At 37.1% G+C, this 26,920-nt stretch overlaps 1 protein-coding gene across 2 annotated transcripts; it reads right to left on the bottom strand.

Moving 5' to 3' along the window:
* Positions 1-18,301: 18,301 nt before the first annotated feature.
* LOC127081184 (uncharacterized) lies at positions 18,302-24,792 on the bottom strand. Of its 2 annotated transcripts, XM_051021464.1 has the most exons (7): positions 24,606-24,789; positions 23,494-24,474; positions 23,155-23,259; positions 20,833-22,478; positions 19,576-19,734; positions 19,304-19,478; positions 18,302-19,211 (listed from the first exon to the last, which is right to left on the bottom strand). In XM_051021464.1, exons 2-7 carry the CDS (start codon positions 24,461-24,463, stop codon positions 18,463-18,465), a joined length of 3,804 nt encoding a protein of 1,267 aa, XP_050877421.1. In that variant the 5' UTR covers positions 24,464-24,474; positions 24,606-24,789; the 3' UTR covers positions 18,302-18,462. The 2 variants fall into 2 exon arrangements, with proteins under 2 accessions (XP_050877421.1, XP_050877422.1); XM_051021465.1 differs by lacking the exon at positions 23,155-23,259 and having other exon boundaries at positions 24,606-24,792.
* Positions 24,793-26,920: the final 2,128 nt, after the last annotated feature.

Here is a 26,920-nt window from a genome sequence, read left to right as displayed (position 1 = left end):
GCATGAGACATATTATTCATTACCGGCAGACCGTGAATAATATACTCGAAAGGAAAATTATCCTTAACCGGGTTGTAGGTTGTTTATAGGATAAGATCCGAAAAGAAAGGCATCGGGATACCAGAATAGGTATATAATGATGACCAATCAAAAGGAGCAACAGACATTACCAACAAAAGGGTAAATGAAAGACGATCTGCTGAGGATAATTTGCAAGCATCCGGCAATTATCCACAGGGACTAGCTGGGGATGCATTGGTGTACAACCAATGATCCGGGGAACAAATCACGAGCAAACGGTGAAAGGACCCACTGGGGATAAAATTGCTAGCATACGGCAATTATCCACAAAAGATTTGCTGGGGATATAAGTGCTGATCTGAGCAACTTATCCAAGCAAAGGAAAATCAACATCAAGAATTGAATGAAGATAACCATAAAATTAGGGTTTACATCTACCGAATAAGGGGTAGAAGACCAACAACTCCGCGTGGGGATAGAACAATTCACAAATCCGCACGGGAAACCAAAAAATAGGGTTTATAACAAACCACAAACTGCTGAAGAGCAGGAAAATAGGATTTACAACTACCGGGTAGTAGGTAGAAAACCAAAACTCTGGCTGGAGAATAAAAGGTGTATAAACACAAATTCTGTCAAGAAAGCCAGGAAAAGTAGGACTTACAACTACCGGTATGAGGGTAGAGGCCCAAAAACATTCCGCTGGGGAACAACCCACTGGGAAGTACAAGACTTTTGACAAATAGCCAATTCGGGAATAATCCGAAAAGACGGACTGAATCAAGACACGTCCTAATGAGGATGTAACTCAAATAGGAAAATCCATCCCAATATATGTGTTGGGAGGAAACGGAAGAAACCGTCATCCACGAGGGTATATCTCAGTGGGGAACTGCAGAAGAAAAGAACAACATTTTCTGCTTATGGGGTTGACTCTATATGGAGAGATTTATAAACACCCGACATCTGCTTGGGGAGATCTGTAAAGAGATCTATATCACCATAGCAGGAGACACGACAAACAAAAGATATATGGCAAGAAATGCAACATGAATATCTGAATGTTTATGAACATGCATGAATATGCGTGATTTATGTTTGATGAATGCTGACAAAACAGACAGTTCTAACACACAGGTCCGGGAACAACGTCCGGTATTATACTTCCAGGGGAAAAACCAGCTGGAGAGCCAATCTGCGGAGATCCATATGCTGTAAAGCAAAGATCTGCAGGTACTGCTGAAGAAGCAGAGGATCAGAGATATCAGGAAACGACCCAATCAGGGTACAGAAAGTCACAACGGGCAAAACAGCCACCAAGACGAATCTGTAGGGGAACAAGAGAAGTCCCAAAGTATCTGCAGGGAATCCCAGTGTTAACTGAGAGACAAAGGGTGCATTGCACAAACACAAACTGCTGTAGAAGCAACTCCACAAAACTCCGCTGGGGAATAACCCACTGAGGGAGAATGATATCATCCAAATAGAATCTGACTGCATAAGCGACTCTACTGGGGAAAACCGTCGGCTACTCTCTTGGGGAACAACCCATTGAGGGAGAATGATATCATCCAAATAGAATCTAACTGCATAAGCAACTCTACTGGAGAAAGCTGTCGGCTACTTTCTTGGGGGATAAACCACTAAGGGAGGACAGATAAAACAAGTAGATTCTGCAACGAACCACTCCACTTGGGGAGAATATACATAGCAAACTGATCACAACAAGTAGATTCTGCAATACAAGCCACTCTACTGGGGATCACAAATAGTCAGGAAATTAATCTGTTCTCTGGAGGCTAGAGCCATCATCCGACCATACGGAGGATTGAAGGAGTATTCAACGGGCAAAGCTGCCACAACAAACATTCTGCAGACTAAGCTGAGGAAAAGATGGTTGCAACTGGGATATCAACCCACTCAACCACTGAATAGGAAAATAAATCCTACTCTGCCGAGGAGAAATAAGCACTCTGATGGAGAGATAGCAACAAATTCCGCAGACGACTTCGCCGGGGAAAAGGTAAAGTACCGGGTATCAAACCACTGACTTACCGAGTCTTCAAAAAGAAAGCAATCATGCTGAGGAAACAGACAATTCTGCTGGCAACTGCACTGGGAAGAGTGACAACAACTCGGCTTGAGACTCCGATGGGGATATCAATAATAGCTCTACTCGCGACTCAGAGGGGAATATCAATCAACAGTTATACTCATGACTGCGCCGAGGAGACAAATAAAGTCTGGGAATATCGACCCATTGGAGAAAGTGACGGGGCACCCAGATGACAAACCATCAACCGCCGAAACTTCTACAAGAAAACACCCATGCTGGGAAGAACTGCTGCTGGAGAGAACGAAGTCTTCAACAACACTCTGCTTGCGACTATACTGGGGAACAACCCCAACAACAACTCTGTTTGAGGAACAACCCCAACAAAGGTCTGAAGAAAGAAGATACCACCAAACCAGGAATATGAACAAATGTCTTACCTGTTGGAAATCATGCCACCCTCAGGAGAGCACTGAGATATTCTTGAGTATCCTTTCAATCTTGTGAATGTTCACTTTGTTTAAAACAATATTTTTGAAAAATTTGATTTGTTTAAGACAATGACATTTTATCAATTTGAAACATGCAAAACATTTGTTGAATTAAAACAAATAAGAGTGCAAATAATTGGATAAAAAGCTCAAATTGATTTGATGGAATGGTAGCCTGCAAATGGCAAGACTCCATAGATCTGTACAAATTTGAAATCAGTGATATATATTTGAAGAGGGCTACATTGAACATAATGATCCTTTCTCTACCAATTTGAATCTCGATGTATCCGAAGCTTCAGTTGACAACGAATCGAGAATCTTCTGACGAAATGACAGCTGATGAATCAGAAAGTCTTGTCAGGATGCAGTTACTTGCCGAATCCCTAATTTTTGCCTAGATTGCCCCAGGGTGAGGTACTCAATCTAGCGGGATGCAAATATTCTATTTTTTCAAGTCTCTAATTTTTGCCTGGATTACCCTTGCGGGTTCTCCACCGAGACGCTCATTTTTGCCTAAGCCGCCCTTTCGGGTTTTCAACTTAGCGAGCAATTCTGTTTTTTCATTTGTTTTTTCATTTGCATATACTTTTTTTTAGGCAAAGTATCTCTTAACTGCATCTGAATTCACAGGACGAGTGAAATCCTCCCCATCCATTGTTGTAAGCATCAAAGCACCGCCTGAAAAGGCTCTCTTAACAACATATGGACCCTCGTAGTTTGGAGTCCACTTGCCCCTGGAATCGGGCGCGAAAGACAAAACTTTCTTGAGCACGAGGTCACCTTCTCGGAACACACGAGGCTTGACCTTCTTATCGAATGCTTTCTTCATTCTCTGCTGATATAACTGACCATGACACATGGCAGTTAACCGCTTCTCTTCAATTAAATTCAACTGGTCATAACGACTCTGAATCCATTCAGCATCAGTCAACTAGGGACTTGAGGGTATAATTTTTCTTTTTTCTTTTGGAAAAAATATTTGGAAAATTTTTCCTGATTTTTGATTTTTCATATTTTTTTTTTCACCCTCTTCTCTTCCTTTTTTTTTTTCTTTTTTTTTTCTTTTTTCTCTCTTTTTTTTTAATTGTATTTGCAATGTCCCAGTTTGACTGTTTTGCTGATTCTCGTGATACAGCTGAATGAGCTTCTTTCGTGCTCAAGAAAGCGGGTAATCTCGTCAGGAATCCCCTTCAACATCATCTTCCTCTGCCTCAGATACAAGGAATTCAAGATTGGGAGATGGCGTTGGATCATTATGTTCAATGGGTTTAGAAATCCCTGCATAATGATTCTGGATAATGAAAAGCTTTTGAATTTTAAACAAGCAAATCATTTATGCAGATGAAAAAAAGTTGTTTTATTGTTTTTCAGGTTTTTTTTTTGTGATCACTGATTTCATGCAAAAGCAAAAAGTGAAAACAAATGGAAAAACAAATGTTTGACGATGCATTAATTGAATGAAAACATCATTGTATTAAATGCTGCCAACAATGTCATCACTTCTCCTTTTGGCATGGGAGAAGGGTTTCAAACGAAATGAATAATTATTTTGATCTATGGATGACTGTAGGAACATCTACAGCGACCCAATTGTGGCAGACACCACCAGGTATGATGAAATTGTTCAGATCTTCTGCATCTTCTTCAATGATAGCAGCAACCTCTTCTGCAGGTTGATCGGCATGGATGAATCCTCCACTTGCGAACAAACCTTGCTCCTTAAGTGCCCCAGAACAGTAGCCAATGCCAGCCCGGGATTGGTTAACCAGGAATAAATCCATCAACAGGAATAAATCCATCAGCAGGAATAAATCCATTAAAAGCACTTGGTCTGGCAAAATCCTCTCTGAATTCACAACTCTCTTGCCCAGGATGATCCATCAATCTGGCAGAGATGGCTCTGGTATAATACCGGCGAAGTGCGTCTTCAAAATAAATGAAGATCGCAGGGTCAGACCACAGGACGGGAGACCGGAACAAAACACCTGCTTATGCAAATGATGCATGAAGTGTTTGTGCATATGCTTGTTTTTTATATCAAAGGAACCCTTAGGGTATTATTTGCAAACTTTGAAATATTTAAACATTTTGATCATACATGAGAATATCTCATCAGATATATCAGGTGAAAAAATTTTCCCGGTTTTTTCATGTTTTGAAAATTTTTGCAAATAAACTCCTTTGAGTTCCTTGAAAATTTTCTTTTTTCTGATGATATGAATGTGGATGAATGCATGAATGCATGAATGCAACAAACACACTCAAGGATCAAGCAATGCACTCCAAACAAAGGTCGTGGGAAAGCTCAATGTATCCCTAATATCAATCATCCATTTTGGTGGATTTAGGTTTTCACCTTATCGACACCCAAGTTCCATTGATATTAACGGTACATGAACCGGTTCAGACATTCTTAATATCAACCAGCCGCTTTGGTGGATTTTAGGTTTTACACCTGATCCGGGATCCATTGATATTAACAATGTTTGAACGACTCAACCACGAATCACGGGTTTGTTGAGAGTCACGAGCATGGAGTCTCGGTTAAGAACCACCCAAAGGGAGTGTACTAGGGTTTAAACCTGCCAGACATGTTCTATCAGAGGTTCCCATAATCATCGTTCCATCTTTTGAATATCATCGGAGGAACGAATACTCGTATTCCAAGAATATTCTCAAGAGAAACTCTTATGAGTGTAGTATCGCGTAACAATCGTGTCAGAACTGACATCTGAACGACCTCCGCACTACGGTCCTAAAAATAGGCCAAGATGGGTTTGGTAAACTAAGGTCCTTGGCTTCTGCGGAACATGATTGAAAGAATAATGCCTATCCACAAATAACTTGTGTGACATTATTAGTTCAACATGACCTCCACCAAGTGAATGGACTCGCAAGTCAACTGGCTAAGGAATACTCCACACCAGTCAACAAGACTATGCCATTCTCCTATCCTAGAGAGCACTCGAGTTCGGGTACAGAACTCATCTCACAGATCACCAAAGCAAACAGCAATTGTATATCAAGCAATTCAAACATTACAATCAATACAGTTATCCCAAATTGTACAAAAATATGTCATATAACAGATAATAATATAGCACAACAAGGGTGAAAAGTAGGCAATACCACCAAGGATGATGCATCCCCAGCAGAGTTGCCATTTTTCTGTAGCGGTGTATTCGTCGCTATATGATTTATCGATTAAATCATAAGCAAGGTATACAATGAAATTTCGAGTCGCCACCGCACTTTTATTTATCCAAAGGACTGGCTAAAAAGCGAACAAAAGCCTAAGAAGTTTTACACGTAGAAAACTAATAAAAAGATCAGAGAGTCTGGGTAAGGGGTAAATTACGCAATGGGAAGGTGTTAGGCACCCACTACGTCCTAGGTACTCCTAGGGAGCCCTTTTCACACTTGTTGTAAAAATTGTTATTTGTTATGACATAAGTATTGTGCAAACATGATTGGGATGATGAGAAAAGAATGTACAATTTTATTATTTTTGTGTTCGAACGGATGAACCCGCTGCCTACGTACCTTCCATCAAAGGTAAGGATCAAAACGCCGTAGTTCGGCTAAAAGATTTCCAAAAGTTGGTGGATTCAATTTTAAACACAAGCACTGAGGCTTTTCATTATCAATGGGAGAACACTCGACCAAAAACAACATCCACCATGCGAGGATAGCTTCGACGTACTAGAGGGGTTAGCCCTGTTTTCAGTACGAAAGTCTTACTGTCGACTCACTAAGGATAGGCAAGATTTACATCAACCACAATGATAATTGAAACCTATGGCTAATGCATGAAAAGATTAACAATGGACAAAGCCAAAACAAGTGAATGGGTGAAGTTAATTGATTGTGATTATGAAAGTGAAGTCAAAGTATGATTAAGATTGATTCAAAAGAAGTATTATGAAATGAAGTTTGAAAAAAGTCAAGGACTTGAGGTCCAGGTTTTTAGTTAGAAAACATGAAGATGTTTGCACAACACTTATGTCAAGTTTGAAATCAGAGTGTGAAAAGGTTTAGGACATAATGAATGGTGAATGGATGAAGATGGATTGTAAAACTTCTTAGAAGGTTCACTTCTTGAAATCATATAGGGAGATGATTCAAGTGTGTCCTTTGGAATAGCAATGGATAATAACAAACAAACAAAGAAGAAAGCAAAAGCGGATATCGGATGCCAATCACTGGGCTTATACCAATCTCCTAAAATAAAACTGGATATCAGATGCCACTCAATGGTCTTATACTAATCTCCTAAAACAAAATGGATAAAAGGCGGATACCGGATACCAATAGATGGATTTACACCAATCTCCTAAAACAGAAATGGATATCAGATGCCACTCAATGGTCTTATACTAATCTCCTAAAACAAAATGAAACTTGGATACCGGATGCCAATCTGTCTGGACTTATACCAATATCCAACATATGATCATAGGAAAGCAAATGCCAGCTTACAGGGACTTACAATTGCATCCTCACATAAACAAACGCAAAACATGGATGTCAGATGCCAATCTGTCTGGGCTTACTCTAACCTCCACAGTATGGTCCTAGGAATACAAATGCCAACTTACAGGGACTTACAATTGCAACCTCACATACAAGAACAGAAGCAACACATGATCATAGGAAAGCAAATGCCAACTTACAGGGACTTACAATTGCAACCTCACATGAACAAAGAAAACAAAACATGGATGTCAGATGCCAATCTATCTGGGCTTACTCTAACCTCCACAGTATGGTCCTAGGAATACAAATGCCAACTTACAGGGACTTATAATTGTATCCTCACATACAAGAACAGAAGCAACACATGATCATAGGAAAGCAAATGCCAACTTACAGGGACTTACAATTGCAACCTCACAAATAATCAAATGCATTAAGCAAAGATAAGATGAGTGGCCAAGGTGATGGTCTTATACTCACTTCCATATCATAGGAGCAATGGCCAATGGATGGTCTTACAATTGTCCTCAATGGGTAAACAACAATGATAATGTCACAAAGACAAATGAGATGAGTATGTATTGATGAGCAATAAATGATGATAAATGCATAGAGCATACAAGCAAACATGTGCATATGAAGTAATCAATCGATCAATCAATATCAAACAGCACACTCTATAGCCAAACAAGGAGGCTCACACAAGAGGGTTAGGCACTGAGGCCAACTGGAATAGGGTCAAAGATTTGCTCTTAACCTTGCCATTGAGAGGCTAAGGTGAAGCAGATGAAAGGAGATGAGGGGTGTGCCTCATTGCTCTTATCCCTGATCAGGGAGAGCATTTAAATATCAGAAAGTGTGGGAGTTCAGAAAGTAGGAACTCTCTCCACATTATTGACTCGATAGATCTTGGGTTTTTATCTCAATGCTACAACCATGTAATGGGAGCAAGGAGAAGACTCACTGAATAGTAGGGGATAGGTTACTTATCCCTTTGATCTACCAATTGCCTTACTTGAAGGACTTTTCCTGCTTGGGACAATTTTAAACACACACAGGCATTGCCTCTTAAGGAGGACTTCAGACAGTTTGCCCGGCCAAATAACAGGCCGGGTCTCCAGACTACATGAAGAAAGAGGGATTACCTCAAAGCAAATTGCTAAATAGCAAAGCAAGCAAATAAAGCAACTAAAGGGTACCTGAAAAAGTCAAACTAATCAGTAAACAGTTCAACAATTAAGTCAGAAGGAAATGAAACAACAGTTAACAGTAATCAGAAGTGCCAAAGCACAAGACCAAACTCATATGAGTCATACCACCTACAAAAAAAAGGTTAGTACATGATATATAGTCAAGCTCAAACAAATTGGCATGGTTTCTTTGAAGCATTATGCTTAACCTGAAACAGATGAACTCAACATAAGCCCAAAAGACCACTAGGGCAAGCCTAGGGTCAAAAACAAAAGGGAAAGTCAAAACAGCAAACAAATAGTCAACCAAAGTCAAGTTCAAGCATTTAAGAAGTAAGCACAATTGGATTCAGACTCATATCATGCATCATCATCAATTCATAGACCAAAGAAGTCAAAACATGGCAAAAGGGAGCACATAGAGGTCAACAGCAAGACCAAGCTCAAAAGCAAACATAATCAATTCCAAAAATTATGAAATAATTCATACTTCATCACAATCCATATAATAGCATGCATATGAAATTTCAGCTCAATTGGATCATGGGAAGATAGTCAATTAAAATCAGGAAGTCAACACACATTCAAGCATGCACAAAGAAGTCAACAAAACATGTGTCATCTTCAAAAAATCATAACTAAATGAAAACAGATGAGAAATGGATGGGATCAACACCAATGCAAAGCTCAAGATGTCTAGTATGCACATGTAAAATTTCATGATCATACAATAAGGCATGAGGATTTCCCAAATGAAATGGCAAGATATGTCACATAAAGTCAACAATTGACTAGGCAGGGAAGAAAAATCACAAACAATTGGGAAATAGCACAATTAATTCCAGGAAAATTCACACATCAACTAGACACATAAGAGATGGCTCATGCAAAATTCCACATTATTTGAAGGCCAGGAAGCATGTGAACAAAAATCATGAAATTGCATATCATTGATGTGACACAAATTGTCACACCTTACTTCAAAAATTCATAAGTCAACAACCACATATGATAAATGCACAAACTCTACATCAAAACAAGCATGAATGAGTGTAGAATAACCACAAAAAATTTCAGGGGCATTGGATGCATCATTATTATTTCACAAAAGGATTGGCAAAAGGTATCAAATAAGCATACATGTTAAGAAATCTAGAGCCAATTAAAATCCAGCCAACCAAAAATTCAATAAAAATCATGATAAAAAAGTAGACATTCAACGGGACATGATGCAAAAATTGGCATGAATTTTGGAATTAAAATGAGTGAGAAATGAATTTTGTAAGTTGATGAACAATTTGGAATGACATGAGCAACATAACATGATTCAATGGTCAAAGGTGGTTGACCGAATGGCATGTTGGTAAATAAGCGCCTCATTAAGCAAAACGCTGCGTACAGGCATGGGGAATGAAATGTTCTCATTGGCTGTTGCCAATGGAACAGTAAACAAGCCAATCGATGCTCATGTTTTCTGGGTTCAAAACCCTTAGGGTTTTAGCAGCAGGGCATTTTCAACTTCATGCAACCAACAACATAAAAAACGAAATTCAAACAGAATTGAACAAAGAGCAAGGTAATGCACCATTAACATTCATGCAATCATCATACAGCCACAAACAACCACACGTGAAATTTAAACTTCTGGAAATGCACTAGGGTTTCAACAGTGTTTCATCATCTTCTTCAAAAATCATGAAGAACAAGTGTTTCCAGAAAATGAAATGACACACATCAACACGACCAGCAAGCATCACTCATGCATATTCTAACAGCCATAATCATCAAATCGAACTAAAACAGAAGAATCATACAAAAACAACTTTGAACATGACACTTTAAAATCAGATTTCTTCCACATAACTCAACCATTTAACACGATTTTAGGTTCATAACACTCAGCAATGCAAGGACTACACATGGCATAGCATCATTTGGAAAAACAAAGAAGTCAAAAAACTCACTTGATTTGAAGAAATTCGATGGAACAGTGCTGTTTGAATGTTGTAAGCTCAAACAGATCTCCACAATGCTTTGAGATGATGGATTCTTGAGGTAGCTTAGCTCAATGCTGCTTGGAAACCTTCAAAGCTCGATTTGCCATTGTTGTATGCTTGGAAAAACAGAACTCAAGATGATCTCCCAGTTGGTATTTGCTGGTTCAAATAGTCTCCAAATGTTGGTTAGATGATGAAGGAACCAAAAGTGCTCGAGGGTTTTTGAAGATTTGAGCAGAAATGCCAATCGAGCAAAAATGCAAGAAGGAGAGAATGAGAGTATTCTGATCTTTGGAGGCTGTGTCTAGGGTTCTGAAATGCAGAAAATGTCTTTAAATACGTCTGTTTAAGGTTGGTAATCCATGTGCTAAACTTGGTTAGTTCAAATGGGAACATTTGCATTTTTGCTAATTGTGAACCAAAGGTGCATATGGAGGTGTGGTCTGCACGATTTGGGCCTTTGAGCAAGTTCCAATTACCATTCCAAACAATTCCCAATTGGTCAAATTGCTTAAAAATAGCTAAATCCAAAAGTCAACATTTTGCACACTTGAAATGAATAAAGTCAAGCTCAAAATGGCATTTTGATTGGCAAGGTTTTGGTTCATGATGAATGCATTTTTGGAAAGAGGGGAACAAATGGAGCTTGTAGGAAAAAACCCCACTAAAATTGGCCTTTTGGTTCATGAGATATGGCTTGTTGAAGTTCACAAATTTTTGAAATTGAATTGATCATATCTTGCCAACCATACATGGGATTTGAGAGTTCTTGGACTTTTTGAAAATGGGAGAACAAGATCTTCAACTTTCATGTTGGGCAAAAATTCATTTGAAGCTTGTATCATGATGTAAGTTTAAGATCAAGAAGTTTCCATTTTTGGCAGTTGAAATTACAGGTCCACTTTCTATTTTGGGAAATTTCTGATTTTGCTTTGAATTCTTCCATGATGAGGTTTGGCATGATATATGAGGCTTGTATAAGCATGAATGAGCTCCTTCAAATCAATTCCATCCATCAGATCACTGATTAAATCCACAGTTGACCAAGTTTGACTTCCTGTTGACTTTTCTAGGGTTTTGCATGATTGAACCACTTCTGATGAATTCCAAACCCTAATTCCTTGAGAACTTGATTCCAAATGATGTCCCAAGTTGTATGAACTCTCGATTATTGATCATGGTGCCCAAATTCTGCAAGAATGGCCACCATCCATTGCTTTGACTGACTGTTGACTGATTTTGACCTAATTACTGATGATTGCTTCAACTGCAAGCAACAAGGTTAGACTGACAATATTTTTGTACTTTTTGAATGATAAACATATGAAAAGCAAAGATATACAAATGCAAAGCATGCTTGGTGATCAAGAATCACACTCACAAGGCAAACTACCCACTAGGAGGGAAACTAGGGCATGCAGTGATCCTTGAGGCCATGATATGATATGATATGGGCCATGAGGGATCTTAGGGCCAAAATTGGGGTCTTACACATACCTCGATCAAAATCATGCTTCCGCCGATGGGACTCCTTCCCTGTCGGGCAGGTGGAGTTAGTGTTAATGCAAACGGGGTTATCGAAGCATGTGTTCAACTTTTCTTACAAGATCATATAAGATTAATCCATGCTCAACATTTCTTGTATGGTCCGTACCTTTTTCCTTCCCGTCTTCAACCTGAAGGGATGGTCGCATAAAAGACCATTTTCGAAGATCCAACTTTTAAGGTCTTCTTCAACTCCTTCCACTTAAACAGCAACCTGAGTAAACCAATCGATATAAGATCTCAATGTCTCTTTCTTTACCTGGACGATCTCGCTCAGGGAAGCTACTGTCATAGGTTTCCTCTTCCGGGCGATAAAGTGCATAGAGAACCGTCACAAAAATCAGTCCATGATTCAATGCTTCTGCCCGACAGACCATTGAACCACAGCCTGGTCGGGCCGATCAGGGTTGATGGAAATAGCTTGCATTTGGAAGCCCCATAGTCACTGAAATATTTCATCCGCTAATTGATGAGTTGTACGTGCTCGTATGGATATCCCTTTCCATCGTATTCACCTAGCTTGGATACCTTCTCCATGGATTTTGGTATTTTCTTTCCAAAATCATAGAAAACAGCAGACGCTTCTACTGAATTCTCATCGACTAGTTTTCCGCTTAATCTGGGAGGGAGTGTGGCTTCCTCGATCTCCCTCAGGGCTTTGGGGAAGACTTTGATTCTTCTTGACCCTATGTTGATTTCTTAATTTAGGAGCTTCGTCTCTCTTCCCAACGGTCAGCTCAGGGACAACAACGTGAGTTGTCCTCGATATTGTTTCTTGAATTGTGTTCCCTCACTAAGGCGTATTGTGGAGACTTTCTTCAAGGCGTAATAGCCTTTATTCTATCGCTTCCGAGTTATACTTCCTAATGGTGTTGTAACTGTTATATGTAACTCGTTAGCGCTTTGCAATCTAAGGTTTACTTTTGAGTAATTGGAAACCAGGTAATACTTAAGGTTACACAAACAAAGGAAGAATCTGAGACTCGATGGAGGAAATTGAACAAATCTAGCTACCTGAAGAGTCTGGACTAGATCTGGTTGCGGCGAGATCTCCATTTTAGCAATTGTAACATTTTGCTGATGAGGTAGTTGATTGGCCGTTGCTTGAGCAGCGACAGTAGCGACAATTTCTCGAGTGGTTGTAGAGTGGGTGGCTTTGGATCCATCCATCACTTGGAAACATAAGAATTAGAGACCTAGAAATTAGAAGAATCAAAGTTGGAATGATGCTTGATTGGATCGAACACGACATATTTTCACGTTTGATTTCAGAGGCTCTTGATTTGGTAACTTATGAAGGTTATGAACTAATGAATCGACGAGAGAATGTGAAATCATGGTAAATTCATGAATCATAATTTGGTTCCCACATAATGCAACATTGTTCCATTCTAGAACCACAAATGGAGGGAAGATCGAAAGTGGTGATGGATATGAGTTTCCAGCAAGATGGAGATGTAACTGACCTGCAAGGTTAGTACTCCAACGCCCAAGTCAATATTTGAGGAAGAAAAGTGAATTTGAATTAAATTTGAAACTTATTACCTGAATTGGCTCTTTCTCTCTCTCTCTCTCTCTCTCTCTCTGTATATATATATAATATATATATATATATATAATATATATATATATATATATTATATATATATATATATATTATAATATTATATATAATATATATATATATATATTATATTATATAATATATATATATATATATATATAAGAAATAACTAACTTATGATTAGTTAGCAGTGAACTACGGAGAGTCATTGTATGCACTTGATACTTGGATCTCATATGCTTGCAAGTAGGATGGTTCTCGTGTGCTGAGAATATTCTGAAAGGATTGCAATTCCTTTAGGGTGGTCGATATGGTCGGTTCATAACACATATTAATCCAACTTTGTTGGTAGTTATGACATCGAAATTGAAGGAGCACATGTTCAAACTCACATCACATTCATCCATCTTTAACGAGTGTGGGTTCAAGCCTTATACCTCAAAATGGGGTCAGATACATGTATCAATTTTTACATAATGTTATACTCAGGACCATGTTTCTCTCTAAACTATTAATCTATAGATATTTCTTTAAAATTCTTTTATAATTTTTCTAGGTCTTCCTTTACCTCTTTGACTCCTCTTCATCTGATCTAGTATCTTTACTACATAATATACAAGTCTTTTATCTACATGTTCAAACCATCTCAGTTTATTTTCAATCATCTTTTCTACTATAGGTGTTAACCCAATACTCTCTCTAATATTTTCATTTCAAATCTTATCATGTCTACTCGTACCACAGATCTAATGCAATATTATCATTTCTTCTACATTGACTTTAATCTCATATGGATTGTTAGCCCCCTAACATATTGTCTCGTACAACATCACAGGTCTTATCACAGCCTCATAAAATTCTCCCTTCAGCTTAAGCGGTATCTTTGTGTCACATAAAACCTCTGAAGCCCTCATCCATTTCATCAACCCCGCTTGAATTTTATAGTTTACATCATCTTCTATTTATCCATCATTTTGTATTGCGGACCCAAAATATTAAAACCGCGTGACTTATGGAATGATATGGTCTCCAACTTTCACTCTAGGTTAGAAAAGTTTCCCTTTTTACTGAACTTACATTCCATATACTTTGTCTTACTTTTTCTTAGACGAAAGCCATGTGTTTCTAATTTCGTCTACAACATCTCATTTAAATCATCCTTCGACTCTCTAAGTAGGACTATGTCATCTTCAAAAAGCATGAATCTCAATGCTAGCTCTGGGATATGTTCTGTAACACCTGAGGCATAAGAGGGCGAGGGGTGGTTGTAACACCCGAGGCCGAAGAGGGAGGAAAGTAGTCATCCGAATTCACATCGGGATGAGAGGATCCTAAGGTTGTGTAGGTATGGGACTACATGGTTGAGACAAGGCTTATAATAATGGATTGGTACTACTTATACCAACAAGATGCATATTATTTTCGGTATCCTAACAAATAAGAACTCCATAGTTAAGCGTGTTTGACTTGGAGTAGTATTTGGATGAGTGATCTTATGGAAAGTTTCCCAGTAAGCATGTGACTGAGGATAAAGCATGCTGAAAAGACCCGTGTTGATTATTGGGATCAGTTAGTAATCCTGAAAGCAGTATGAAGTGTTATAAATGGTATCAGAGCATATCTTTCCCAGTACGATGTGATTTGGGGACAAACCAAGCATAAGTTGATGTATATTTAACACCCAAGGTCGAAGAGGATGGAGTGTGGTTGTAACACCCAAGGCTGAAGAGGGCGGAGAGTGGTCGCCCAAATTCACATCAGAATGAGAGGATCCTAAGGATGTGCGGGTATATGACTGCATGGTTGAAGGAAGACTTATAAGGGTGGATTGGTATTACCTATACTAACAATATGCATCTTTTTTTAGTAGCCTAATAAATAAGAACTTCATAGTTAAGCGTGCTTGACTTGGAATAGTATTTGGATGGATGACCTTCTGGGAAGTTTTCCAGAAAGCATGTTAGTGAGGACAAAACATGTTGAAAAGACTTGTGCTTGTTTGTGGGGTAAGACAATAATCCTGAAAGCATTCTGGGGCGTTACAAATGGTGTCAGGGCAAATCTCCCCCAGTACGATGTGGTTCGGGAACGAACCAAGTAGAAGCTGGTGGAAACATAACACCTGAGGCCAAAGAGTGGTCTCCTTAATTCACATTGGAATGAGAGGGTCCTGAGGTTGTGCAAGTATGAGACTGCATGGTTGAAGGAAGGATTATAAGGATTGATTGGTACTACTTATACCAACAAGATGCATCTATTTTTTGGTAGCCTAACAAATAAGAACCCCATAGTTAATCGTGCATGACTTTGAGTAGTATTTGGATGGGTGACCTTCTGGGAAGTTTCTCGAAAAGCGTGTGAGTGATGAAAAACATATTGAAAAGACCTGTGTTGGTTTGTGAGGTCAGTCAATAACCCTGAAATTAGTATGGGGTGTTACATGTTTCATGTGTGCGTAGGGGCATAGAGTTGAACATTGATGCAAACCTATTGTAATGGATAAATCATCTATCTCTCCACCATGTGTCTGCACACTAGTCGACACCCCTTCTACATATCTTGGATAACTCGAATATATACAATCTTAAACCATTTATTTTCTAGAGTTTTCCACAAAATTTCTCCAGGCACTCTATCATACACCTTCTCCAAGTCAATAAAAATTAAGTGTAAGTCTTATTGGTCCACCCGATATTGCTCCATCACATGTCGTAGTAGATATATTACTTCTATGGTCGATCTCCCAAAGCATAAAACCAAATTAATTTTCAGTTACTTGAGTCTCTTTTCTTAGCATATGTTCAATCACTTTTTCCCGTAACTTCATGGGATGACTCATAAGCTTAATCCCTCGATAATTTGTACAATTTTGTATATCCCCACTTTTCTTATAGGTTAGAACTAAAGTACTTCTTCTCCATTATTCTGAAATTTACTTTGTCCTCATAATTTTGTTAAAGAGTTTGGTGAGCCACTTAATGTCTCTCTCTCCAAAAAAATTTGGTGAGCCACCTTACTTTTACTCATCTTTTTCAATGTTTCTTTTACCTCTTATTTCTGAATCTAACAGTAGTATTATAGTTTATATCCTCTTCTCTAATGTCTAGTCTACTAGAGTCTGATGAGATATCATATCATTCACTAAATAAATTTTAGAAATATGTCTTTCACCTATCCTTTATATCATTTCCTAGATAAAAAAATTGTTTTCTTCATCTTTAACACACTTCAATTGATCAAAATCTCTTGTCTTTCTTTCTCTTCCCTTAACAAGCATATACATAAATTTTTCTCCTTTCTTGGTTCCTAAAGATTATCATAACCCGTCAAAAGATTGGATTCTTACTTCACTCACGCCTTCTTGGTCTCCTTCTTAACTTTCTTATACTTTTCCCAAATTTCATCATTTTTACACCTAGACCATTCTTAAAAACAATCATATTTTACTCTAACTATACTTTGAACCCTTTCATTCCACCACCACGATTATTTAACCCTAGATCCAAAACCTTTTGATTCTCCCAAAATATCTTTAGCTATTTTTCTTATATATTAGACCATCATATTTTATATATTATTTGCACTTTTTGAGGTTGTTCAAATTCTCCATCCAAGATCTTGTGCTAGAAATTTTCTTAATTTTTATCCTTCAAATGTGACAACTTAATATGATGCACTTCTATGTGACTTCTTGTAGTTGTTCTTCTTTTGATTCTTACATCATTAACCAATATTCTATGTTGGATAGTCAAACTCTTCCTCAAAAAAAAAATTACGATCCAAGCAAATCTTTCTATCTATCTTTCTAATATGAAGGAAATCTATCTAAGAATATGTCACCCCATTCTTACATATGATAAGATGTTCATCTCTTTTTCTAAACTAGGTATTATCTATAGTAACATTAAAAGCTAGCGAAAACTCTAAGATGGATTTATCCTCCGCATTTACCTCCCCAAGGTTACCCTATGAACGTCGTCAATTTATATCCTCTCCTATAAAAGCTTCTCTCATAGAGCTATATCTTAAAGTAAATTTTCTAAATCCTTCCAAAATTTTATCTTAAGCTGTTGTGCTAATCCAACTTGAGGTGCGTAAGCACTAATAACATTAAAGATATCTTAATCTACTATAATTTCAAGACTAGGATTCTATCTCCTACTCTTTTTACATCCATAATATTTTTCTTCCACTCCTTGTCCACAATAATCTTCACCTCATTTCTTGATCTAACTTGTCTGGTGTACAAAAGGTTAAATACCAAGCTATCTAATTCTTCCGTCTTTTCATCGGTTTACTTAATTTCTTATAGGCACATGAAATTGATCATCCTCCTAATCATAATGTCCATATTCTATAAAATTTTCATCAAGTGTGTCCTATATTTCATGATCCAATAAATCTTACGATCATTCACGAAAATGTGAGAATCCTTGTTTATTTTCACTGTACTCAAACTGGACAACACATTGGTGACAGGCAACGACCTAACATTCAAATTACTTCGTAATTTTACATCAAAAACGATTAGTTTTACTTTAAAACAACTTTTTAAAATTAATAACTAAAACTCATTCGATTTTAATTGCAAACTAATACAACAAAAAATAAGAGATATAGTTGTAACTAATATTAGTCTAATACTAAATGATAAATAAGGTCGTCCAAGTATGTGGAAATTTTATATTATGAAAATGTGGAGTACTGGAACAGTCATCCCAACAAAAACTTAATACCTAAAGTATCTGTTGCACCGAAACCTCGCTACCTAACTCACAAACATGGTATGCATTTCAATTTTCAAACTTTACTTATAAAAATGGTAAATTGATATTTATGTAGAAGAAACGTGCAATCTAAAAGGTTTGAGCAAGACAATTTGGTGACTTGAGCTTTCTAGCATTTTATACTTAATATTATCCAACACTAAACCAGCAATATTGAGTAAGCACACATAAAAATGAAAACAAATACCGCTGAAGTTATATACAATCATGGTAAAAGAGATTCAAAACCAAATTCTGCAGTATGAATGTAAGATAATAGAGAAATTTTAATGCAGAAAAAATTATTCAGTCATATAATCCATCTGTCACGGTTTCTAGCACAACAAGCTCCTCTTCTACACATGTTCCCAGTCTGATGCCAAGCCGTCGAAGTGATAATTAGTAGGCTGAACATCCCCCCAATCCAGGTGAATCTCCTTTGGAGTTGTTTCATCCCCGGCAGTGTAGAAATCGAGATTAGCATTCAAACTTTCACCCTCTAATGCATCTTTTGTAGTTACTGTCTCCTTTACTCCTTCACCAGAAAATTCAAACAATTTCTCTGTTGAAGATACAGAGCTTGAATCTTCAGCAGCAGCCCTGGACTTAAGAATATGAAATCTAGCCAAAACAGATGTCTCATAATTAGCCTTGTTTTTCTCAGGAATTGGAAAATCCCGACAGATATTAACCTGGTTTTGATTATCTGTTTCTTGAGGTACCAACATGTCTGCTATGTCTGATGGTGTCTCCAAAGCAATAGCAAGGATGCGTGAATTGTCAGCCCTGGATTTAATAACATTGTATCTGGCCATAACAGAAGCCTCGTCATTTCCAGCCACTTCCTTGTTTGTGCCAGAAACAGCATAATTCTTGATGAAACTATACAAGTTTTGACCACCATCTGCTTCAGGTGTCAACGAATTAAGCATGTTCATATCAGAAGAAAATTTCAACTGGGAATGTTCCTTTGGAATGGTAGCAGCTAAGTCGGCCAAATTCTGAGCAGAAGAATCAGCGTTTAGACATTTGTTAACTTCAATTGCAGAACTCCTACTCCTGCTTAAACTAGGAATAACTTCAGATTTTGAATGCTGCTCCATGTCTAAAAGCATTGTATAAGATACAAAAGAACATTAGCGTAAAAAACTGGAGGATAAAAATGGATCAAATTGAAACTAAGAACAAAATGTCAACCTCGTTGCTTGTATGATTGTTTCTCCATTTCAATCTTCATTTGATGATAGCGATTTTTGTAAGAGACGGAACACAATGCAGCTTCAGCCTCAAGCCATAGATTTTTATACAATAGAGTCTGAGACTCTGTTGCTTCATCATCATCAAAATTCTCACTAAGAATATTCTTTATAGCCTATAAATCAAAAGTAGACCAACACATGAGTTTTTCAGTACTGCTATAATATCCCCCTTTTAAGAGAAAAATAACACTGCATGAGATATCAAAGTACCTTAGTCATGTTCTCTTCCTTCGTAATTGCTGCACCACCGCTTGGGGAAATGAAGCCTGAAGGCATCCAATGTGGCTTCTCAGATCCAAAACAAAGATCTGTCTTTCGAGCAAGCTGATTTTCATGCTCATCTGGTCCTATCTTGGTTAATTGGACCCCCTTGAAACACACATTCGGAGAACATAAACAGGTAAGAATGGGCTAATAGTTTTTAAAAAAAACATGTAAAATAATACTGCCTCCTTTAATATCACGGAACCAAAAATAACCAGAAGCCTTATCCCCATCCCTCCAAAAATATGGGTAAATAATGTCTACATACTGAGTTAGAAGAAAAATACTATAAACATCATCTATAGCTACATATATCTCTATTCTGTTATTACATTTTACAAAATAAGTATATGTATCAATCTTTGTTATATGTTTCTTCTTGCAACGATTCTGGTGTTTGATACTTTTAAAGTTGAAAAATACAGTTGCATGTTTGTATCTAATATATAGACTGGATTTCTTGCTCGGAAATTTACAGTGGTATCAACCATGTTGCATTTCATTATCTTAAAATAGACAAATTATATATTACACATGAAGATACAGCATGCTAACCTTTGCAGTAGAAAGTTACATTGAGATGGGGTTTTGACAACCAGCTCTAACTAAGATCCACACCGCAAACAAAATATATTTAAAAATTGAACTGAACTAGATACCTATAAAATTGATCCCCAATCTATCTGCAGAGGAGAACACATAACATAGTAAAACCACTTCTCCTCTATACCAAAGGCACTCTTCTTTTGGTCATTCTCTCATTCTCACTATTTTACATACCACATAAGCAATCGTTGAGCTATATAACAATACATTTTTAATCCAAACATGTGTCATAGGAAAATGCATCAAATATTTCCTTGGCTACTTCATGTTTTTAAAGCTTCAAAAAAGTTTAACAATATAGAGGGGGACTTTAAAGTATATATTCAGTAATTGCACTGTTTGATACAAGATTTAATATCATATTGAAAAAAGGTCAATTCACTATGATGCCCAGCAAAGGTGTTTATACAAGTCTGGAATATTTTCGTCTTCTATGGTATGTTTGGATATAAATGAATTTCAGTTTTTGTTAAATTCATATCATCACCCAGTGAGGCAATTAAATAATATAAATTTTCAATAACTCCAATAAAAAAATGTTTCCTATAACCTCTCTACAGGGCTGTGGGTTATTAAATAGAAGAAATAAGTACATACCTTTTGAAGTTCACATGGTTCTACAGCACATCTAGAAGTTTCTGGCTGACGGAGAAGACATTCTTGAGCCAAATTAATTTGCTCAGCATTCTTCATAACACATGTATTAAGATTGGTGATCACATCTCTAAGAATATTGCAATTTTGTTCTTCCAGCTCACAAGCATCATTTAAACAATGGTTAAGAAGCAACTGTGAAAATTTGTTCATGGTATCAACCAGCATCTGGGCATTTAATTCCTCAGTTGATACTTTCCCGGCTGATTTTTCAGATGTAGTAGATGCATCTTCCACTGAAGAAGACAAAGACAGGGCATGTCCTCCGGTAAGAGATGTACCAGACGCCGAGCATATATTCTCATTGTATCTGGCATCTGCACCACCAATGCATAAGGTATGTAGTTTTTGAGACGCCAATTTGTTTTCCTCTGTAACTTGATCCTCATCATGAGAAGATCCAGACTCACAATCAATTGGTTTGGTTGGTGGTACACTATTATCCTTCATTTTGGCAATATCGTCTTGATATTGAAGCTTGTAATCACAAGATGGCTCAGAGTGAAAAGGTCCAGCATTCACTACATTGCAATCATCAGATGCAAATCTTGTTTCTGAATTTTGTTTCGAGGAAGAACCCGCTGAATATGTTTCCTGATCAGCAATTTGAATGTGCATTTGGAGGCTGCTGTCACATGGCTTTTTGAAATTATTTTTGTCATCAAGAAGAAAATTCTGGGGCTCCCTAATAACAGAACCAAAGCATTCATTTTTAGGCACATTTTCAGGAGGTAAAGCCTCAGAAGATTCATAATAAGAAAAATGAGAAACAGGAGCTCCTTTCCAGCAAGGTGAGTCTACAGAGGGATTACATGGATCACCAACACAGTCAAAAGATTTATCAACAGAATTAACACCCTGAATAGCATTGAGTCCCAAGCTTAAAAGACCTGGATTTGGCAGAAGATGTTGAAATTCATGTCTTGCTTTATCTTTATAATCCACAACATCCCCTGAATCGTTCATATCTGAAACCATTGCATTGTTTGATGAGGAAGCTTCGTTACTATCTTCTAGATTCATGCAGAGATTTAAACCAAAGCAAGCAGCAGCCTCCTTTATATCATAGAATTTTTTGTGTCCAGAGCCTCCATCTGGAACAAAAATGCCAAGGTTTAAATCTGTACCTGACCCTGTTATAGATGTCGAAGAAACTGTATCAACTCTTGTTTGTTTATCTTGCTGCCCCGAGTGTTTGTCATATACATCAGTATATGAAAAGTCATGGTCCCCTGAATCTACAGCTAATTTCAAGGGGGGCTCATGACGAGTCTCTAGAGACAGTGGAGGAGATTGCCAAACTGAAGTATGCGAAAAATCAACTGGCATGGGTTTGGTAGGTCTCCACCAGCAACATTTATCATCAAAATAATCCCCACTTGTAGGCAAGCTATGTTTCTCCCAACCAATCATATGTGGAACCTCACCATGACTATCAGTTATATCTTGACACCCTGCACTTGCGAGTTTGGTGGTTCTCCACCAGAATGGTTTATCATCGACAGGATCCGCACGTGTAGCCAAGCTATGTTTCTCCCAACCAATCATATGTGGACCCTCAACATGACAGACAGTTACATCCTGACACCCTGCATTTAAGAAAATAATAATCATATTATACTGTAGATGAAAAGTTGATTTTCTATTTAGCATAAAAATAAAATATTTTTTTTCTTCCTTAACGGTCCATTTAAGTACATTTTTTAATAACACTTTTCAATCATTGTTTAGTTAGAAACAAAGACAGGGCATTTGATCTTACCAGTTAGAAAGAAGGCTTACATTGAAAAATATTTTCAAAAGATGCCATTTCAATTGGAGACAAAAGCCTCATTACAAGTTTGAAACATTAATTTTGCATCACTGGATGATTAAAAATGCTTAACCAACAAAAAATTGCATGCAATCTACTGTTTCATTTATCTGTTCTCTTCTTCATGTTTGGTTACTTCAAATAAAGTATATGTTTCCTTCTTCAGTTTTTCTGATCACCAATACATTATATCGTCTTTCTCAGTAAAAAAAAATACCCTAATGAGATTATACAAATACTATCAACATCCCATAAAACTATTATAAAAATTTTGTCAATGGGTGAGGGTAATAAGCTCTTAAAATTTTCAAAAACCCTTTTGCATTTAATCAATTCTTAATTCAACAATTACTGAATTCATATACACATTTAAGAATGAAAAATTCACTTTAATAAGCAATACAATGAACTCAAGAAATCAGAAAAGCACAAAAACAAGACAGTAATCATACCTGACTTCATCCTTTCATCAGCAACAGGACCGTTAAAATTTGTTTGATTCAAAGCAAAACTACCCCCAACTCCAATCTGATTCCCTTTACCGTTGCCGAAATCCCCTAATAAAATTATACAAATACTATCAACATTCCATAAAACTATTATAAAGAATTTCTCAATAGGTGAGGCTAATAAGCTATTCAATTATTCAAAAACCCTTTTGCATTTAATCAACTCTTAACTCAACAATTAGTGAATTTATATACACATTGAAGAATGAAATTTCATTCTGAGTATGCAATACAATAAGCTCAAGAAATCAGAAAAGCACAACAACAAGAGAGAAAATATACCTGACTTCATCCTTTCATCAGCAACAGACCCGGTAAAATTTGTTTGATTCAAAGCAAAACTACCCCCGACTCCAATCTGATTCCCTTTACCATTGCCAAAATCAGCAAACTCATTAGCAACCGTTTGACCAACAAACCCTAACTCATTCGGCTTATTAGCCCCAACTCCAATCTGATTCCCTTTACCATTCCCAAAATCCGCAAACTGGTTAGCAACAGCTTGACCAACAAACCCTAACTCATTCGCCTTATTAGCCCCAACTCCAATCTGATTCCCTTTACCATTCCCAAAATCCGCAAACTGATGAGCAACAGCTTGACCAACAAACCCAAACTCATTCAGCTTATTAGCCCCAACTCCAATCTGATTCCCTCTACCATTGCCAAAATCCGCAAACTGATCGGCAACAGCTTGACCAACAAACCCTACCTCATTCGGCTTATTAGCCCCAACTCCAATCTGATTCCCTTTACCATTGCCAAAATCCGCAAACTGATCAGCAACAGCTTGACCAACAAACCCTAACTCATTAGGCTTATTAGCCCCAACTCCAATCTGATTCCCTTTACCATTCCCAAAATCCGCAAACTGATTAGCAACAGTTTGACCAGCAAACCCTAAGTCATTGGGCTTATTAACATAATCAGTACAAGAACCCCCATCCGAGGCGGTAAATCCCGAAAAGGAAGACCAATGATCAGGTACAACAGAAGCAGAATTAAGATCTTGAAGAATCCCATATGAATTGAAATATGGTTGGGGTTCAACAACAACAGGTTTTGTCCCATAGTATTGATCTGGATATCTATACGGGAACCCAGTGCGTGCAGCATCTCCTGGATCAATGAATGGAGGCGAAACATCAATGGGAGAAGATCGATTCACACTAAAAGGTGTGGCGAAAGCTGATAAATTTGACGAAGATGATGCATAATAACTCCAATCGTTGTAAGATCCAAAACCCTTCATAGCTTAACGACCTGGATTATTGATTAACAACGAAAATCAATTAATTAACATGATAATTGAAAAACGAAAAAATCAAAATCATACAAAAAAACACGAATTTTATAAATTTGATAGAATTTGATAGAAAGAATGAATTGCATACCGAAAGGGAACGCGGAGAAAGGAAACTATAACGCAAGTGAAAGTTTGAGTACGTCGCTACTGTTTTTTTTCTTTCTGAGATTCGATGAAAACAAACTCAAACGTTTATATATAAAAATTAATAATACAGTATCTCTCGGTAGCTATAGCAATTTGTTACAGATCGAACGAAAATTGGGGCGAAAATCTGTGAGGATCTTATTTTATTAATTTCTACATTTATAAAATTTTAATTAATTTGATTTAATCTGTTTTGTTTTAAAATTTAATAACCTGATCAAACGGTTAATGGCTTTGAATTTCGTGTTCAACCATAAAAAATAAAACTATTAAAAAAATTAATTTTAATCCAAAATTATATTAATTTATCTTTTCACTCAATTTTTCATGTTTAATAATTTTAGATAAATTTACTCTGAACTATTACTCTCAAGTTTCGAATACCTATATGATAATTTAAATTTATTTTAATATTAATTGTTGTGGTTTTTCCCGGACTCTTTTCACGCCAACTCATCAAATGCGAACTCGCCATGTCACTTGATGTGCTCGAAGATGACTCATCGAAGGATTTTCATCAAAGTGGGATCATCACGTGTGAAGGGAACAAACTAAATTTTTTTATTGGCTAAAGCATGTCAACTATATCAAAAGAGTGAGTCATTTGTCATGCTAGACAATTATTTGAGTTATGTATGGCCGTATTGATCGGAGGAAAAGTCGACGTCCCCAAGAATGATTGAGGCTATTTATACTTGTCCAGGCAAAACTACATTTTCTTAGCTTCACATACAAATTATCTTCACATACCAATAACGACATTTAGCTTTGTATATCGCAGGCAAGGTCTTTAGTATTGTACCATCGACCCTCGATAAAGTGATTTGGCCATACTCTCATGAAAAACTCCAATAGTATAAACATCATTTCATAATGGTGAAGTTTTCCTCCAGCATTGTCGATTTTGACGCCATAACGGAGATGCGGGTCACAATGTACGAGTTATGTCGTTAAAACGAAATCCTACAAAAGTGTACAAACCTTCACAAACAACAACATAAGGACGGTGAAAGAAGGGTATAAATGTCATATACCCACATGAGTATGTTACCGTCCAGATGGCGATAATAGGCGTGAATGACTCAAGTCAAATGTAAGATCCTCTCATTAACACTAAAGAAGACATCCTCGTGCTGGTAGATGAACCTCCATGGATTCTCTATTAGGGATGGCAATGGACAGGGTTTGGGCAGGGTACTATAGTACTCATCCCCGTATCCGCGATTTAAAAAAATCCCCGTGCCCGAGCCCATACCCGCTTGGGTGCCCAAGTTAGCACCGGTACTCGTGCCCTATGGGTATGTAGGTACTCATGCTCGTACCCGTGACCCACATTCCTATTAAAAATAAATAGATCAATTATAAAACATGATATAATTTTAAGTTTTTAAAAATATTTAAAAAATTTCAAACAATTTATTATTGAAATAAACGAACACTTAATTAAATATTTAATGGTTTAACATTGATATACGTTTTATAATTGATAGACATACATTTTTATATAATAATATAAACTAAAATATGTAAATCAAAATAAAAATACATAAATATATAGTGTGCGGGTATGGGGAGGGTTGGGTACCAAGGTGCCCATACCCGCACCTGTACCCGCTTATTTTTATGGATAATTACCTGAGTCCATGCCCGTACCCATTTTTGCGGATTTTTACCCTACCTGTTGTAGATAAATTTGCGGATGCCCATTAGGGATGAGTCAAATTGTCATCCCTATCTGTTACTCGTTATCACAACGATTACAAGATGGAGTTTTTATGAAGTATGAATAGAAAGTCGGAACATTAGACGAATGAGTTTTTTATGAAATGGATTATGTGATTTAGGCCTATATTAGAAGGTATTTGACAAAATTGTTGAAGTTATGAGATTCTCTTGTGGACCAATTTTTATTAGCATAATTGAACGATTGTATTAAAACAAGAATTTTTTAATATTGATTAATTTTAGAATATCACTGCAGTAACGACTACCTTCTAGTAAGTGTTTCAACTCCATACTCATTATTTGGAGACATACTTACTAGTTTTATTTGAACTTTGTGGATCTTGGAGGAATTGATTGATTTCATATGCCTCAAGATAACCTTGAGTTAAGAGTTGCAGTGAGCACTATTATTGTAGGTTGAGATGGTCTATTCCACCTTCATGGCTGCCATCTACCTATTGACAAATTCAGGAACTAACCATCCCTAATCTTTTATTGATAGTCATCAAACATCATGTTGAATGTAAGAGA

The sequence above is a fragment of the Lathyrus oleraceus genome, chromosome 5 (assembly GCF_024323335.1).
Source record: "Lathyrus oleraceus cultivar Zhongwan6 chromosome 5, CAAS_Psat_ZW6_1.0, whole genome shotgun sequence".
NCBI lineage: Eukaryota > Viridiplantae > Streptophyta > Magnoliopsida > Fabales > Fabaceae > Lathyrus > Lathyrus oleraceus.
Note: the sequence above shows the minus strand (reverse complement) of the source record. Positions and strands in the feature narration are given on the sequence as shown.

What these genes read in the sequence shown, in the direction of transcription:
- LOC127081184 (XM_051021464.1), bottom strand. Translation starts at nt 24,463, where the DNA reads ATGAAGGGTTTTGGATCTTACAACGATTGGAGTTATTATGCATCATCT. An exon ending in TGATGAAAGGATGAAGTCAG is followed by an intron (nt 23,260 to 23,493) that starts GTATATTTTCTC and finishes TAATTTTATTAG; the next exon opens with GGGATTTCGGCAACGGTAAA. An exon ending in AACCATGTGAACTTCAAAAG is followed by an intron (nt 19,735 to 20,832) that starts GTATGTACTTAT and finishes GTGTGTTTCAAG; the next exon opens with GGGGTCCAATTAACCAAGAT.